Raw genomic sequence first — 18,666 nt, 5'->3', positions numbered from 1 at the left:
ATAAGTTTTAATTTCTTGTCCTGGCACCCTAAAATCTTTTTTCAAACTTTTGAAGTGATTGGTCAAGAGGAGGCTTGGAGGGAAACTTTGAGCCTTCCCATCCCAAATTTGACTGGATTAACAAAGATCCTTCCAAATGGAGTGATGATTGATAAAAATGTTGGCATGGACTATGAGGTTGCTGATATGTAAGCATGCCTTGCCAAGCTGTGCTAGGAAGCTCTGCCATGAACTCATTCCTGGGAGAGGAATATAGAGGTTTTCTTTCAAAATTAGGTAGATCTGTATAAGAATATAAGAAGAGCTCTATTGGATCAAACCAATGTTCAATCTAGTCCAACGTCCTGTCTCATGCAGTGGCCAATCTGGTTCAACAACAGGACATAGAGGCCAAGGCCTTCCCCTGATGTTGCCTCCTGGCTCTGTGATTCAGGGATTTGGTGGCTCTGAATTTGGGGGTTCTCTTCAGTCACCATGGCTAGTAACCTAGCCACAGATGACACCATGACTCTAGCTAATCCACTTTTAAACATATTTAGCCCTGTAACTTTTACTTTCTTTGCTTGGTATTCTGTCTTTCATGATCTGTCTTCTGATAGGTCCTGATTATCAGTGTTTTATTAGGATTTATGCTTACATATTAGAGATCTGGTCTCTTAATGATCTAGAATGCGAATTGACTGCTTAAAATCTCACCCATGTGGCCCAGCCATTCTTCTATGCAAACAGGATACAGCCAGGTGATGAAAGGATAGCCTCAACTGGTTGACTAAGAAAGGGGCAAGAGTCCATACCTTCATCCCTCTTTTTCTCACCCCTCCCAGTACTTCCAGTGTCCAAGAAAGCCAAAGGAGAGTAGATCTTTTGGCAGTGGCAGATTTCTGCTAGGTACCCAGACCTAAACAGTTGGGGTGGGGAAGTGTTTTACAAAAATTTGGTGAGGCTTTAAAAGAATCTAACTGTGGACCCTCTTGGTCTCTTGGCCAGAGTCAAGGGAAGAGGTATGTTAATGATACAGCCATCTCCATCCAACTTTGAATGGCCTTGTGAATGTGCTTCATGCACTGGAAATGCACACCTAGTTGCACATTTAATTTGCACATTACCAACTGATGTATTTACAACTGCTGTAAATATACCTGTAAAACAATTAGCTACATTAATTCAAGGTCAACAGCAAAAGCTGCTCCATTGTTTAAAGAACAGACTGTATTAATTCCCAGTTCAGACCTTAGAGCTTCAGGCTAGTCAATTTATTAGGCTCACTTAGAGGAAGCAAAGCTCTTTTGAAATTCACCTCTTGGGGGGGGGAGGGGATTAAATGTATTTAGGAAAGGGTAAGGCCTCCACTGTACCTCTATGACACCTGAGAGCTTCAACTAACACCTTAGTAGTTAAACTCTCTCCTGGAAGGCACTGGACTCCCTCCCTGATGCAGGAGGCTACAATGGGGAGAGTGAAGGGGTTGTTCCATCTTGGATATATGCTCATGGGAAAAGAAAACAGTGTAGATTTCCCTTGCTCCCCACTACAGCCTCCTGACCTGCAGAATCCACAGCCTCAAACATAAACTTCCCCAAGGTTGGATAAGGCTGCTGTGGGGAGGAGAGAGACAGGAAGATCTGTGATCCTTGCACTGACCTTGCAAGGTCCTTGTATGAGATCCAACCCATTGAGTATGCCCACTTGTTCTCAGATAAAGCGAACTGATTTAATGCTGATAAGATATTCTTCACCAAGATGATTGGAAACTATCAGGACAAGGGAAACCATAATATAGATCTCTTCTCAGAACTCTAATCCTTGTATATGTTAATCCATCTGCTATTCTTTTTTGTCTCAGTTTACATGTTCTAGGTAGGAAAAAAAATACTGGTCCATAATAGGTGCATGCCTATTACTTATGCCAGCTTGGTGTAGTGGTTAAGAGCAGCAGCCTCTAAGCTGGAGAGCTGGGTTTGATTCCCCACTCCTCCACATGCAGCCAGCTGGATAACAGGCTAGTCACAGTGCTGTTAGAGCTGTTTTCACAGAGCAGTTTCTCTCAACTCTCAGCCTCACCTACCTCACAGGTTGACTGTTGTTGGGAGAGGAGGGGAAGGCAATTGTAAACTGTTCTGAGACTGCCTCAGGTAATGAAAAGGGGGGTGATATAAAAGCCAACTCTTCTTATTCTACTCTAGTTAATATAATTGTCTACCGATTTTTAATTAACCCACCTGTGACCCACCTGCAGCCACTGTGGCCAAATGGAAATGGATACAAAAATATGGACTTAAATGCTGGTATAGAACTTAAGATCAACAGAAGAAGCTTGGTGTTCATTTTTCATGAACAAGAAGCTTGGTGTTGTTCATCATTAGAATCATAGAATAATAGAGTAATAGGGTCCTCATGGGTCATCTAGTCCAACCCCCTGCACTGTGCAGGACACTCACAGCCGTATCGCTCATCCACTGTAACCTGCCACCCCCTTAAGCCTTCACAGAATCAGCCTCTCCATTAGATGGCTGTCTAGCCTCTGTTTAAAAATTTCCAAAGATGGAGAACCCACCACCTCCTGAAGAAGCCTGTTCCACTGAGAAACTGCTCTAACTGTCAGGAACTTCTTCCTGATGTTTAGATGGAATTTCTTTTGAATTAATTTCATCCCATTGGTTCTGGTCCGTCCCTCTGGGGCAAGAGAGAACAACTCTGCTCCATCCTATATATGGCACCCTTTTAAATACTTGAAGATCGTTATCAGATCCCCTCTCAGTTGTCTCCTCTCTAGGCTAAACAGACCAAGCTCCCCCAATCTTTCTTCACATGTCTTGGTCTCCAAACCCCTTACCATCTTTGTTGCCCTCCTCTGGACACGTTCCAGTTTGTCAACATCCCTCTTCAACTGGGGTGCCCAAAACTGAACACAGTACTCCTAGTGAAGAGTACTCATTGTTTCTGTCTCTGCAGGGAAAGGTAGGCAGTCTTATCTGATCCATTGGCTACAAAACTGGAAAAGCTTTCAGAATGCACCATCCTGTGCCAAATATTCCAAAAGTTAAATTTGACACTAATATTTTATAAAGATGCTGGTATCCTTTGGAAACTCCTTCCATACAGGAAGTCTGTGCCCTTATCAAACAGTGGGTGGTATACTTAGCAGGGATTCTTCAGAATGTATTTATTTATTATTAAATTTCTTACCCACCACTCTCAGAGCACCAACTCATGGCGGGTTACACCATATAAAAACCCCACATTAATAAAAACCCCATTAAAACCCCATTAAACCCTATCATACAACATTACCAAAAATAGCAGCATGGCAGCAAAACCAATCCCTCCCCTATAATGGTATGCTTGCCACAGGGGCGGCAGAGAGCTACATCAATCAATTCCCCACCCATGATGTTCCGAGCCAATGGCATGACTTTCTGCTGGTATTACCATTCTCTATCCCCCTACCCAGGTGACCTGCCAGCAACAGAGTAGATGGATAGGGGTTAGGGCTGCCAGTTCTTGGTTGGCAAATACCTGGAGACTTTGGGAGGTGTGTGGAGCAGGAATGGGCAGCATTTTGGATGGGGAGGGGCCTTAGTGAGGTATAAAGCTAAGGAGTCCACCTTCCAAAGGCATTTTCTCCAGGAGAACTGATTGTTGTTACCTGGAGATTACTTGTTCTTCCAGGGGATCTCAGGTCCCACCTGGGGACTGGCATCCCTAACAGAGGTGGTGAAGAATTGCAGCATGCAGAACAGACCTGTCTGCAATTAAGGAACTAGCAAGCTCAGCCACAAAGATTTTGCAAAGAGCCAAGCAGCAGCAGCCTGTGTGTCGCGGCATGTCAGATTGTCTTTGCCGTTTCTTATCTTCCTGCTGGGTGGGATTGGTTTCCAGGTCCATTAATCATTCTGTTTTGTAAACCTTTAACCCCCGTATAATGAAACAGACCCACACACGTCTTTATTTTTTAAAATCTCCTCAAACATAAGTTATGTTCTGGGGAAGGACTGTTCTGCATCCCTTAAGGAAGTGACAAATTTAGTCAGCTTTTTCGATAGGATGTATATAATTAAACAGATTTCCCTGGAGATGGTGTGGGACGCTCTCTAAGAAAGACAGCAGGAGACAAAAGTTACTGGTATTATTTTCTACTGTTCTCTGATTCTCTTTCTGTGACATCACATATATCAGTGGCAAACCTGACCTGTCTAAAGTGTCAGAGTGAGTGGTGCTTCACTGCTTCACTCTGGAATCTAAGGAAGCTGGTAAAAAAAAGAGATGGTGCTCATAGGTCCTGACATGCATTGGTACCATATATATATGAAGAATGATTCGGAAGCAGGGTGCACACAGCTATTCCAGGAAGCAGGCGTGATATGCTATTGAGTATATATGTTTGTACTATGTATCGCAGCGGTCCCCAACCTTCATCTGGTCGGGGACCGCCTCTGGGGGTGGGGGAGAGCCAGCGGCCCGGCTGCCGCAGTTGCTCAAAAACGTGCACGCGTGGAACTGCTGTGCATGCGCGTTTTGGCCACCAGGTGGCGCTAACACACATGCACAGAGTTGCCGCGCATGCGCGTTTTGGCCACCAGGGGGCACAAATGCGCATGCGCGTTACGTTGCTGGCGCGCTGGCTGCCGTGCCGGCCTCTTCCCCCCCCTCGCTGCAGGGGGGGAGGCAGGCGCGGCCGCTGGCGGCCCGATACTATGGCCTTTGTGCTCCGGTACCAGGCCGTGGACCGGAGGTTGGGGACCCCTGATGTATTGGGTTAGGTAAATTGCATTAATTCCCATCATGCCATAGCAACTTCTGTATTTCTGTGATACATATATATTCTGTTCTACATACCTCTAATAACTGTGTTTATTCAGCCTCCAAATTGATATAGAAGCTAATCTAGTGTGCTGGTTAGAGTGGCATGTTAAAACCTGAGAAACCCAGGCTCAGATTGTGAACTCACGGGATGGCCTTGAGCCAAGTGCCTGGCGGAAGAGCTCCCTTTTGCAGGCCCTTTAGTTCTGTCAGGGCCCTGATCTCCTCTGGGAGCTCATTCCACCAGGTGGGGGCCAGGATGGAGAAGGCTCTGGCCTTGGTTGAGGCCAGGTGGACTTCTTTAGGGCCAGGGACCATTAGCCAGTTGGTGGCAGCGGAGTGTAAAGCTCTTTTAGGGGCATAGGCAGGGAGGCGGTCCCTCAGGTATACTGGGCCCTGACTGCATATGGCCTTGAAGGTCATTACCAGAACCTTTAGCCTGATCCGGAATTCAACTGGTAACCACTGCAGTTGATGGAGGATGGTCCGGATTGTAGGATCTCCATGGTGTTTTTGTGAGGATCCTGGCTGCTGCATTTTGGATGAGCTGTGGTTTCCATGTCAAGGCTAAGGGCAGGCCTGCATAGAGTGAGTTACAGAAATCCAGTCTAGAGGTGACCGTCCCATGGATCACTGTGGCTAGGTGTTCCGGGTCCAGGTAGGGTGCTAGTAGCTTGCCTTGGCGGAGATGGTAGAATGCCAGCCACGCTACCTTCATGACCTGGGCTTCCATTGTGAGGGAAGCATCCAGGATCATGCCCAGGTTCCTGGTGGAGTCAGCCGTAGAGAGCTCTACACCATCCAGTGTGGGCAGGCACGCTTCCTCGCATGGACCCTTCGTACCCAGCCACAGGATCTCCGTCTTTTAAGGATTGAGCTTCAGACTAGGGTTGGGCGCTTTAGCACCTGAAGCAGCCGGTCTCTCCTGGCACAGCCAGCACCTCGCCACAGGGGGGGAGGGGAGGCGTTCGCTTCAGTGCGGTGGTGGGCGCACACAAGCTCCACACCTGTGTGCGTGTGCCTGCTAGCACGCTGACACCTGCACCTCCCCTCACCCCCCCCCGCCCCGTGGCGTGGCGCTGGCTAGACCGGCTGCTTCGGGGGCTAAAGCAACCAACCCTACTTCAGATGACTCTGCTTGAGCCATCTTGTCACTGCTTCCAGGCAGCTGGCTAATGTTTCTGGGGGAGAGTCAGGACAGCCATCCATCAGGAGGAAGAGCTGGGTGTCATCTGCATATTGATGACAACCCAGCCCAAACCTTCGTACCAGTTGTGCAAGAGGGCGCATGAAAGAAAATGTTGAATAGGATAGGAGAGAAGATCGCCCCTTGTGGGACTCCACAAGTAAGTACTTGGCGGTTTGATGTTTTCTCTGCTATTGCAACCCTCTTTCCAGCCATTTGAAAGGGCGTTCCTCATATTCCGGCACTGATGAGGCAGCGAGCTAGTAGCTCATGGTCGACTGTGTTGAACGCTGCTGAGACGTCTAGCAGTATTAGCAGCGCCGACCCATCTTGGTCCAACTGCCGATGGAGGTCGTCTGTCAGGGCAACTAGCACTGTCTCTACTCCATGGCCAGGCTGGAAGCCTGACTGGGATGGGTATAGGACCAAAGCTTCTTCCAGGAATGCCGTTAGTTGGTTTGCGACAGCCCTTTCTACCATCTTTCCCAGAAACGCTAAGTGCAAGACAGGTCAGTAGTTATCAGGCTCTCGTGGGTCTAAAGATGTTTTTTTCAGCAACGGGCATACCACTGCCTCTTTCAATCTCTCTGGCAATTCTCCCGTTATAAGTTGATTATCTCCCGGAGTGGGCCCTTTATCCTTATGTCAGCTATTTTTAGAAGCCACGATGGGCAGGGGTCTAATGGGCATGTGGTTGGCCTCGCTTCTCAGATGTAGCAAGTTATATCCACTCCTAGATATTGCAAAGAAAAGACAGTGTCATCACAGACTCGATCATGGATGTTGCAGAGGGAAAATATAAAGTGCCCCAAATCAAAATGGAAATTGAATAAAGTGCGGAGGGGAAGGGTTTATTCTGGCTTGGAGAGGATAAAATCCCCAGTGCAGACTCGACCCTACCTCTCCCTATTCCTTTAGTTGACTCCTTTCTCTCAATTTTTACATGTTAAGCTTCTGGGGGGCAGAAGGATTCTTCTGCTCTGGAAACTGCTGTGAATATACCTGGTGGATGATAAATAAGTAATAATTAACAAGTAGAAATACATCCCCCCACCCCTAACTTCTCTGTACTAGGAAACTGTCTCTACTGAGCAGCATATTTGAGGGAGGGAGAAGTTATTGGGCATTATATTTCCCAGTCTCTACACTTTCATTTGCCAACCCTGGCTTGGGAAATTCATGGCCTGAACAGTGCCTGGTGGCGGTGGGGGGGGGGGGCACTGCAGCCTCTGATACTATCATATTCTACTGGAGAATTGATTACTGTGGTCTGGAGGTCAGCTGTAATTCTGGATGAACTCCAGGCCCTGCATATGTGTTTTTAAAAGTGAGTAGCGGGGAGTCATTTAGACTTTTCTCTCCACCTCTCCACTGTTAAAATTCATTACTCCCTTGATGTTTTAAAAATAGCCATGTGGGTCCTGTCCTTTGCAGGTGGGCGGCTTCCCTGCCTACTGTGTGAGTGTGGAGCGTTGCATTCATGGCCCTGGTCAGGGTTAGTACAAGAATGGTGCTAAAGATCAAAGTCATGTTTTTTAAAAAGTTCATCTGGAAAAGCCCTTCGATTCTGAAGAAGATAAGGCTATTAAAAGCAGTGGCGCTTGGATAGGCAGAGAGCCAGAACTTTGTCAGATCCATTGCTTCACCAAAGTTCAGACTAACAGCAGGGACTGGAGCCTCGGCTGCTACCGGGAAACAGGAGTCTGGGAAGGAAGTTTACATAGCCCTCACTGCTAGGCTAAAGAGCAGCCCCCCCCCTCCCATCACTTAGATGAGGTAGCAGCTCTTCATATTTTAAGCACTGCCTGGTTGGGTGTTAGGAACCTTGATGGCTGAGGAATCGGACCTCCCTCCGTCGCCTTGTTCCCAGAAGTCTGTCTCCGGACACTGTCGTCAATCTCAGAGTTCATTTCCTGGTTAAACAAACAGTAATTAAACAACACAAGACAAGGCAACGCCTAGAGACACGGTCTCAAAAGTAGCCCTAGACAGGCCGTGTGACACTGGGGGTCCTGGTGTTTTGACTTTTGGCTCAAGACAAATTAATCACTAATAGAAATACAGACTCTGACAAACTGTATACAACAAGGGAGAGTGGGCCTGGACCAGCGATGAAATATGCTCCACATCTTGGCAGCTCTGAGCTGAGCCATGAATAGAGGACGTGCGGAGTGGCCAGTGCTGCTACCTCTCGAATTTCCTGGCCTTTTGGCACTACTGTGCTTATGGACTTTTTCCTGTGTTCATCTGTCTATTCTAGCTGAAATCACATCAGGCATCTGACAGCTGGTCCACAAAAGCATATGCCACTATGAAAACATTTGCCTTCACACTGTCCCATAACTCTGAGGTACCCATTGTCTGAGGAAGTGTGCCTGCACATGAAAGCTCACACCTTGAGTAAATCTTTGTTGGTCTTAAAGGTGCCATTAGTCTCAAATCTTGTTGTACTACTTCAGACCCACACAGCTATCCACTTAAATCCCATAACTCTGTGTCATTTTTATTTTTTACTAACTGGCCCTTGGGATGTGGAATGTTAGAGTATAGCCCGATGTCTTTAGATCTTGGGCACAAAGCAAGGTTGGTACTTGGGAGACCACCAGGGAAGACTTTGCAGAGGAACGGAATGACAAACTGCTTCTGCTTAATCACATGCCTTGAAAACCTTATAGAGTCATCATAACAAGTCAGCTGCCAGTTTAAAGCACTGGTGACTTTTTGTCTGGGAACTGTGATGTGTCAAAATATAACATAAAACTAATTCTGCTTTCGGACTGATTGCCCCCCTCTTACCTTGCCCCCTATGTGGGGTGTGTGTGTGTGTGTGAATTGTTAGAAATTAGTGCATGTTGACATCTAATAGTACGGTTTTAAGAGGCCTGCAGGATATATCAGGATATACCAGGAATTCTGACATTTATTGGCAGATTTGAAAGCCCACCAAAACAAGTCTTGTAATGCATTACTGACTTTTAGTAATAATATTTCTAGGTCAGCCAAGAACCCTCAGAGGGCACTCTAGACACAAGTCAGAAAATTCAGTTGTTACCTATGAATTCCAAAACCTCTGAATCTTTCTTAGGATGTGTGTGTGTGGAGGGGGTCCTTAGGAAATTTCACTCCATTTTGGAAATACAGTTCACCTCAAGGGGCATTCAAAAGAGTTTGAAGTCAGTAGTCCATGGTCCAAGGTCTAGGGGCCCATCAGGGCTTCTTCAGATAACAGGTCAAAAGGGAGTAGCAATAAGGATAGACACAGTTCAAAGTGCTAGTTTTTGCCTAAACATCTTGCCTCCCTCTGGAATATGAGAATGGCTCCTCCCTGGCTTCTGGTCAGCAAAGTATGCCCCTTTGACTGTACCTATTAGATACCAAATAAGAACACTTTGATATGAAGAATGGTATGTCAGGACTGGCATCTCCATTTAGTTTGCCAAAATCTGAGCCTGGGTATGATACAGAAATGTGGCAGCTACTGCTTCTTCTTCTTCTTCTTCTTCTTCTTTGAATGATTTAAACACTATTTCTGAACTGAAGGATTCATACTGGGGTATACTCTATTGTTGATTTATTCATTTTGGTTACACAAGGAATGTTTGCCTATTCATGAAAACAAACAGCATCTTTAGTATCAAACTTGAGTTATAGGATCATCAAGCAAAGATACAAGACAAACCAGAATAAAACAATGTCATGTGCCATTTGCTCTATAATATTTTAAATTATTAAATTAGGAATGTACTTATTTTTAGTTGAAGGAAATATAGCCTACGAAGGGACTCTAGTTCTTTCTGAAACTCTCTTCTTCTGTCTTCTTTGTCTGTCCATTGTATATGACACTAACAAATAAGAACACATTAAGCCTGCCGTATGTTTAATCTGATCACTTGTCCACAGAGCCCTGTATTGTCTACTCTAATTGGCAGCGACTCTCCAAGGCCTTGGGCAGATGGCTTTTCCCAGCTCTGCTACCTGAGAACTTTTTCTAATTGGAAATGGTAGCAGTTGGTGTTTTTGCACACAAAGCATGTATTCTGCTGCTGAGCTACAAGTCTTCTCTTGTGGTTTCATTATTCATTGTGTTTTAGTAGCTGATAGCTGAGATATCCAATATTGCTCTACTAATCCCTTGCAGTAACTATCATATTGAGGAACCTTAGACCATGACTTCTGTGGCATTCCTTCAAAAAGTCAATCATGTTAAAGAGTTATACAGATCTTTGTACTTTTTGTAGTTATTCTTCAGGAGGTCACCCTCTTGGACCTCTTTTCCATGTATGGCCAACATTTTCCATTAAATAGTTGAAAGATCTTGGACATTCCCCAAGGTGACAAATGCTAGGATGTATCCATCGTTGCAGGAAGGGACAACAATGACATTGTGTTGGTTTGCTATGTACATGTCGGGTATCTCAAATTAGCCTGCAGACAACTTCGACATCTCTAGATTAGCGTTAGTCTCTCTGCCAAGGAGTTGGAGCAGTTCTTATTCTTATGCATTTTGTTTTTAACAGAAAGAAGGACAATCGAGAGCTCACCTCATCGCCCAGGAACTTGTGTCTTCAGAGAAAGTGTGAGTCTGCAAGCTAAAATTTGGTTTGCTGTTAACTTCTTCCTCATTCCACAGTAATTCATTCGGCACTCGCTGGATGGCAATTAATAAAACTGTTGTCTGTTTTCCATAGATATGTGGAGATGTTCCGGCAGTTACACACGGTAAGTAAATCATTTTAATTGCTGTAAACCTAATTGCCCTCTTGCTTAGTGATAATTTAGGAGACAGAAAAAGCATTGAAGAGGCTGAGGTGAACTCTGTGAGGAGTGGCTTGTCGCCTGTCATGCAGAAACACTCACTGAGGCATTGCAAAAACACGTCTGTGATAAAGCAAGCCACCCTCCTTTGCACGTGCCAAAGTCTGGAACTCCACATGAGGAAGATGTGGGTTCTTGGCCCTATAGCTTGCCACGGGAATTTGCCTGAGGAGGATCATTCTCTTGAAAGCTATCCCATGGGTAGAAGGGAAAGACATTCAGCTGATTTGGAGACATTAGGTCTGAGGGAGAGCTAAGCAGTTTGACAGTACACTAGATGAAAATTTATGTGAGTTAACCTTTGGTTGGGGGGAAGATTGTTTTAGGCATGGAATAAGTCCCTGGGATCATTCTTGTTCCTCACTATGCTCAGAAATAGGTTTCATCTTTGACTAACAGGACTTTTGGTACAATTCTCACTTGGATTCTGAAACTGCACTGTGCACAGGCTTATAATGTAGAACCAAAGACTTGTGTTATTTTGTTTCATGCAAGGCACATCTGTAATAATACTACTACTTTATGGAATTCATCTTGTCAGTGCAAAATTCCCAAATAATTAGCAAGTCAAATAGATGACTTGCTCTTAACCAATTAATCAATTAGTTAGATGATTAGCAAATACCACAGGGTTGTCCCTGGAAATTATGTTTAATGAAGATAGATGAAGGTGACAGTTAACATAAATAAAGCTAAACAGGTCACGTACCGTAGAGAAACTAATCTAAAACACATTGCCTGAAGCAGTCCGATGGCGATGTTGTGTCTGTAGGACAGGATTACCACTGTGACTGGCCAAATAGATCTACATTGTTAACTTTGGTAGGGCCGACTACTTGTCCTCTTGAGCCCTGTCCTTCTTGATTGCTCAAGACAAGTGACAAGAGGATAGGAGGCCCCCTTTGGGAGATGGTCAATCTCTCCCTGACTTCAGGAGTGTTCCCAAGGGAGCTAAAAGAAGCAGTGGTTCAACCACTGCTGAAGGAACCATCTCAGGATCTGCAAGACTACCGTCCTGTTTTGCATCTTGAATTTCTGGGGAAAGTGGTTGATAGGGCTCCCGCAGACCAGTTACTGGCATACCTAGAGGAAGCTGCAGTCCTTGATCCTTACTAGTCGGGTTTCTGGCCTGGCCATAGGGTAGAAATGGTTTTGGTTGCCCTAATGGATGACCTCCTATGCCAGCTGGACTGAGGCAAATCGGAACTACTGGTACTGCTAGATCTTACAGCAGTGTTTGATCTAGTACAGTGGTTCTCAACCTTCCTGGTGATGTGACCCTTTAATACGGTTCCTCATGTTGTGGTGACCCCCAACCATAAAATTATGCAAGTCTTCTTTCACAGAAATTAAACTGACCAATGGCATGAAGATCCATTGTTCATGATTGTATATAAATTGGTATTTTCTCTGGGTTTCTCAGTTCAGTTCTGCCTCTTGTCCCACCATGCCAATCTTGCTCTTTTCCACTGCTCCAGACAGATGAACATTCTATCTCCATCTACCTTGCAAGGCTGTTGTGTGGACGAAATGGTAGAGGAGCGATGTTGGGCACTTTGGGACCCCCTTGGAGAGAAGGGCTGCTTGCCCTGCTGCTTGCCTTGTGGAAGGGTCCTTCGACCCCCCAAAGGAATCCTGCCCCCCGGATTGAGAACCACTGATCTAATGGATCATGAGCTTCTTGCTCATTGCCTTACCAACCTGGCTGACTATGCCTCCTGTAAAGCATTGTGCTTTGCCAATTCCAACTAGCTGGTAGTCCCTGGCCCTTGAGATGTATACTTGGCCTCAACCAGGGCCACGGCCTTTTCTGTCCTTGCCCCAGCCTGGTGGAATGTGCTCCCAGAAGACCTGCAGGCACCTTCAGGAGCTTTCACAGTTCCAAAGGTCCTACAAAATAGAGTTCTTCCACCAGATATTTGGTTGTGGCCAAAGAATGATCTGTGCTACAATATTTTATTGGCTTCCTCCCATAAATCCCAGAAGAGCCCCCCCACGGAACAAATAAGGTCTGAGGGATTTAACATCTGCAAGTATGCTGTGCTGATAATTGGAATTCTAGCTATCTGATAATTTTAATTGGTATTTTTATGATGAATGTTTTAATGTATTTATTGTAAATCGTGCCAAGCCGGTATTTGAAGGGGCAGTTATACAAATCGAAATATAAATAAACAGGCGTAAAGTATCAGCAGCACTCACCACCATTACCCTGAATTTCTTTACCTTACCTTATAACTTATATCTGATCTTATAAAATGTTACCATATAACTTTACGGGTCTAACATCCTCCATCTGTTGTTATATGAGCACTTCTGCTGGGAAGTTTGAATCTAGACAGATTGGAAATTTGTCACTTCTTCCTTGCTAAGGATTCTTGGGAAAATTGTGTGATGTTGGGCTGATCAGATGTTTCTCCCCTAAGAGTTGGTGGGATGTTAGAACATTTTATTCCTTGCCTTGCATTCAGAATACTGGTAATGATTACGTGTTCTGTTTTTCTGACTGCTGATGTACCTCTTACACACGTTTCTTTTTGCATGCTTGCTGAATTTACCTAGATGACACACAACATGCAGCCACCTGATAGCAAACATTTGGAAGGATGCATAATGCACGGTTGGCATACTGATACTGTATGTGACCAACAGGCATTCAGCTCAGCAAGCCAATGTCATGGGATACACTTGTCCCACTCTTGCTCACTGGCCTCCCATTGCGGCCCATCATTCCTTTGCCCAGTGGGCATTAATGCCAACAGAGTATAAGAGGATAAGGAGCAGGAAATGGTGTCAGGCAACTCTGAGGTTTCCCCCTCTCTAACTCCGTAGTCTGACCTTTGGCCATCTTGCTGCACAGTGTGGATGAGTCTCCCCAGGAAGGGGTTTGACTCCATCTTGTTCCATCCCCATTCTTCCGGTCAATAGTACCTTTCTCTCTCTATCTAACCCAAAGCTGTGTTCTCTCTCCTCCTTGGTGTTTCATCAAGAACCTGTCTTTAAAGGTCCAAATAGCCCTGCCTCTTCCCTGTGTATACCTGGGCTCTCCCTAAGGGAGGGCAGTGATTCAGCTCTCTCCGTCCTTCCCACTGGGTTTCTGGATGGCTCCTCCTCCCTGCTGCCCTCCCTCCTACCCCATTGTCTGTGTCAGCTTTCAGTCCCCACCCCTTCTTTCCCTGGGCTGTTATTGGACTTATTTGTCCTTGCACAGGCCTCTCTTACCCTACACCCTGTTTTTTGCCTTGGCTGAGAAGGCTGTCTGTAGACATTCCTCGGCTGCTTCAATGTTCAGCCCCAGCTAGTTCTTCCACCTGCATCTGAAATTGTGGTGCCAGATAAGGGACCTATGTTGTAGCCCAGGTAGACCCTGAACTCTCTGTTAGTGGGGGTTAAACTGGTAGTAGTTGCATCTTCTACAGTGGCTGTGGAAGGTCCAGCAGCATGTCTGGAGACACACAGATACGCACTCAAGGCCACAAGAGTGTCATTAAGCTAATGTACAAACATAAGTACTTTCAAGTGTCAGTGGACTTATGATGACCACACCAAGGGACTTTCAGGGTTAATGAAAAGCAGAGGTTTTTAGCCCTTGCCTCTTTCTACAGTCTTCCTTGGTGGTCACCTATCCAATTCAATAAGGAGAAGTGTAGAGATCTACATCTGAGTCATAAAAATGAGAAGCATGCATACTGGATGGGAGATACACTTTTGGGTAGCAGTGTGTGTGAATGTGATCTTGGGGTACTTGTGGTCTGTAAGCTAAATATGAGCAGACAATGTGATGTGGTGGTAAAGAAGGCAAATACAGTCTTGGGCTATATCATCAGAGGCATCACACCAAAGTCACAAGATGTCATAGTCCCACTGTACCCCACATTTGTCACACTTGACCTGGAGTATGCTGTGCAGTTCTGGAGACCTTTGTTCAAAAAGGACATGGACAAAATTGAGAGGGTTCAAAGTAGAGTGATAAGAATGATCCGGGGCCTTGGGACCAAACCTTATGAGAAAAGGCTGAGGGACTTGGGAATGTTCATTCTGATGAAAAGAGGTTGAGAGGAGACAGGGCTGTTGTCTTTAAGTATTTGAAAGGTTGTCACTTAGAGAAGGGCAGGGAAAGGTTGCTGTTAGCAGAAGAGGATAGGACCTGGATTTAAACTACATGTAGAACGATATTGGCAAGATACTAGGGGGGGAAATCAGTCAGAGTATTTCAGCAGTGGAATTGACTGCTTAAGGAGGTGGTGAGTTCCCCCTCACTGGCAGTCTTCAAGCAGCAGCAGGACAGATACTTATCCTGGATGCTTTAGGTTAATCCTGCATTGAGCAGGGGGTTGGACTAGATGGCCTCTATGGCACCTTCCAACTTTATGATTCTTTGATACTATACGTACCAACTGGATCAAGTCTGATGTGATTGGGCCATACCATGCTACCTTCCTTCCTGGGGATGTCATGTTAAAGACCAGTATATTCTAAATGAAAAAGTCTCCTCCAGAACTGCTCCTTTAGATCTTGGAAGGCCAAAGAGTCTTAATAGCCATATCATCTGGAAATTCAGAGGGGAAATGGGTGTGCTAGGTTATTCTTATTCAATAGTTCCATTTTCTTTTGCCTGTGAAACCCACCAATTGTGATTGGAATATATGTGTGGTTTTTTGCACTTACCTGCTTTCAAACTCATAGTTGTATCCAACCATTCTTTTTTTATGCCTGTGTTTAAAAACTGCATTTGGAAATGTGTAGAAATTCTCTTATGCATACACTTCTTTCCCTCTGGAAACAACAATAGACTAATCCATTGGTAACACTGCACTAAAAAAGTATGAAACCATTCAGTATAAAATTAGAACTCATTGTCTAATGACAGGAAAACTCAATCTGTACACAAATTGTAACCACTCCAGTGCACAGAATAGGTGAGAAATATAAGTAGATGAAAACAAGCTGTGTGATTCTTTGCCTAGTCTCCAAAATGTCCACATCTCTCTGCTGTCCTGTAGGTAAACAAAGATACTTTTGTAGAGCTGATGCATACTGCAAATGTTCAGTACCATTAGATGTTGCTCTGTTTGCCAACAGCAGCATTTTGTTAAAAGGCAAAAGGGAAATTGACCTTGTGTTCATGATTATTTAAACACATAGAATGGCCAATTACTATGATTGCAGTGGGGAAGGGATACCAGCAATTGCTGGTCAGAGTTGCTGAATTGCTTGTGGAGGTCTTGTTCATCACTGATGGAGCGGATGAGGGGGCTGCATTCTGTTAAAGGCTTTGGGCCAATCATAGAATGGTATACAAATGATCTTCAGGTGGTATTTTCATCTAATTCTGAACATGGCTGCAAAAAACACGTGTAGATTTTTAAAAATTGGTAAAATGGGGTCATTTGGAGGTGGAAAGGAATTTTCTATAAAACTGTGGAAAGACTCAGGTTTGCAGAAGAAGTTTTCTAAAAAGTTAAATCCTCAAACCAGAAAAGTGGAGATCATGCTTACATCAGGGTTGCCACCCTCCAGGTGAGGCCTGGAGATCTACTAGGATTACAACTGATCTCTAAACTGTAGAAATCACTTTCCTAGAGAAGATGGCTACTTTGGAGGGTGGACTCTGTGGATTGATATCCTGCTGAGGTCCCTTCCCTAACCAAGCCGTGACCTCCCCAGGATCCACCCATAAATCACCAAGAATGTCCTAACCCAGATTTAGCAATCCCAGCATGTATAGCCATCACATGGCAACTTTTAAAAACAAATGTGAAGATGTCACAAGCTCACAGTAAGCATTAAAACCAGGAATTTCAAAACCAATATGATTGGACAGGTACTCAAAGTTTTTCTTTAATCGCTGCGATAGTTCTTTGATAAATATATGCCTTAACTATGAAACTGCATCTATGCCTCCAAGTGTTTCTCCCTCTTTTCTCCTGTACTTGTTATCCAAGTTTTTCCAGGGATTGCTCACTTGCATATGTTCTCTGTACCATTTTCTTTGCCAGTGTAAATTATGGGAACTATGATGACCCCGAAAATGTAATATGGGAGCTTCAGTATTGTGGTTTATTTTTTAAAAACCCAGATTCATAGGCTTTCCCCCGAAGAACAGAATCCTTTTCAGATTTTCATTTTGACCCTCCAGCCATGTTAAATAGGAGTAATCTGCTACTCAATGTGTGTGTCTGCCATTTTGTGTGAGTTGGGCCAATGGAAGTGCTTCCTCGAGCATACAGCTTTGGACCAGTTTACACAGAATCATGGCCATATATAGTTGGATATTCATGGGGAGTAGCATGGTCATGGTCTGTGGCTTTTCATACACATCTTCATTTCATCTTACTACAGAAGCCAGTCAAAAGTTGGAATCCCTAGGCTTTTAATATTATTATTTATTATATTTATTGGCCACCCCTCGCTGGCAGCAGGTTGGGGCGGCTTACAGCAATAAAAACATTTGCAAATGTTAAATATAAAAACATTTAAAATTAAATTAACTAAACCCTACTGAGCCCTCTGACTCTGACCTTATGGGTCAGAGTAAGCCCTGGTGTTGATTTTATTTCAGGAGAAGAGGAAGGGGGCCTTTTGGATGTCATCTACTGGAGAAGGGTCTTGTCAGGAGTTTATTCTAAAAAGTTATACGCTGGCTTTGCCACTTAGTCATGAGGTGGTTCACAAACTCCATGGATTCGTATTGCCAAGACTTCCCTGGTGCCTCGCGGGGGACTTATTAGAGGCAGGGGAAGTTCTAGGCCAGTGATGCAGCAACAGCAGGACTCTCCCCGCCAGCCAGTTGATGGATAGCGGGAGGTAGGGGAAGGGGGAAGGAATGGGTGCCCCCTGCAGGAGACTGGTAGTCCTGCCCTGGGTTAAGATCAAAAACAAGCAATAAGAACAATTGCATAAGTGTTTTTCTGCTCATAGATTAGCTGCAAAAAGCCTGCTTGAAAAGTCTTAACTTTCTTTTGAAATATAAATAGCATAGGGGCAACTCCTCACTTCTTCTGTGAGAGTGGCTCAGTAAGACACTCAGTAAGCCACTGTGGCTGTTCAGAAAGCTTGAAGGGAGGGCTCAACCAAGCGGAAGCCCTGGGAGGATCTGAGGTCTCAAATAGGATTAGGCCCAAATAGTCTGTTTTTGTAACTGTATTGTAGAAGAACTGATGTACCGGAAAAATATTCTTGAATAAACTATTCTCTCTATTTTATTATCGCCATCCTTGCCAACATTGCATTTTTTCGAAGGGAAAATGCTATTTTAAAATATTTTATGTCTTTATTTCTTCTGTTACAGCTCAGTAAGTGAAACAAAAGTGTACCACACCTTAGACCAGAAAAAGAAAACCCTTTTAATTTTCGCAAGGGCCAAGGGACACCTTTTTCCCGTACTCCTGAAACAGATCGCCACCCCATTGAGCATAGCAGAATCTATTTTGCCTTTCTTTAGAGGCCTTAATAGTCTGATTGATTGCCAAAATGATGACATTTCCATACACCCACTCTGCTATTCAACTGGGAGAGTGGAAATGTGTGAGTTCAAACTGTATATCAGCTGGTGTGGTTTAAAAATAGAGTGTGATGGTAATCTAGCAGAACAGTTTTAATCATTATTTTAGGAAGGACACTAGCAAACTGGGGGATTTAGAGGGAGAGAAAACAGAAGGAACTGACCAAAACTACTTTAGAGGATGTTAGAAACAAGTTTTCATGTATGTACATTCATCACTTGACAAGTCTGCATCAAGTGATGACTTCCTTATGAGCCACTACAGAGCTGTTACCAGATGAAGAACTACCATATGACCCATTTAAACACATGAAATGTCACCTCCAATGCAATCCTTCAGTCTTTCACATAGATGTCTTAC

The 18,666-nt window shown here is 44.5% G+C and overlaps 1 protein-coding gene across 3 annotated transcripts in view; it reads left to right on the top strand.

The window, feature by feature from the left end:
- The window catches only part of FGD5 (FYVE, RhoGEF and PH domain containing 5), a 199,498-nt gene that overhangs the window by 94,046 nt on the left and 86,786 nt on the right, over nt 1-18,666 (top strand). For all 3 annotated transcript variants that reach the window (XM_077325309.1, XM_077325310.1, XM_077325308.1), the window contains exons 4-5: nt 10,504-10,562; nt 10,675-10,705. In XM_077325309.1, coding sequence (XP_077181424.1) covers nt 10,504-10,562; nt 10,675-10,705 — 90 coding nt within the window. The remainder of the gene's footprint in view (nt 1-10,503; nt 10,563-10,674; nt 10,706-18,666) is intronic.

Source organism: Paroedura picta, chromosome 3 (genome assembly GCF_049243985.1).
Source record: "Paroedura picta isolate Pp20150507F chromosome 3, Ppicta_v3.0, whole genome shotgun sequence".
Lineage (NCBI taxonomy): Eukaryota > Metazoa > Chordata > Lepidosauria > Squamata > Gekkonidae > Paroedura > Paroedura picta.
This window is presented reverse-complemented; position numbering and strand designations above follow the sequence as displayed.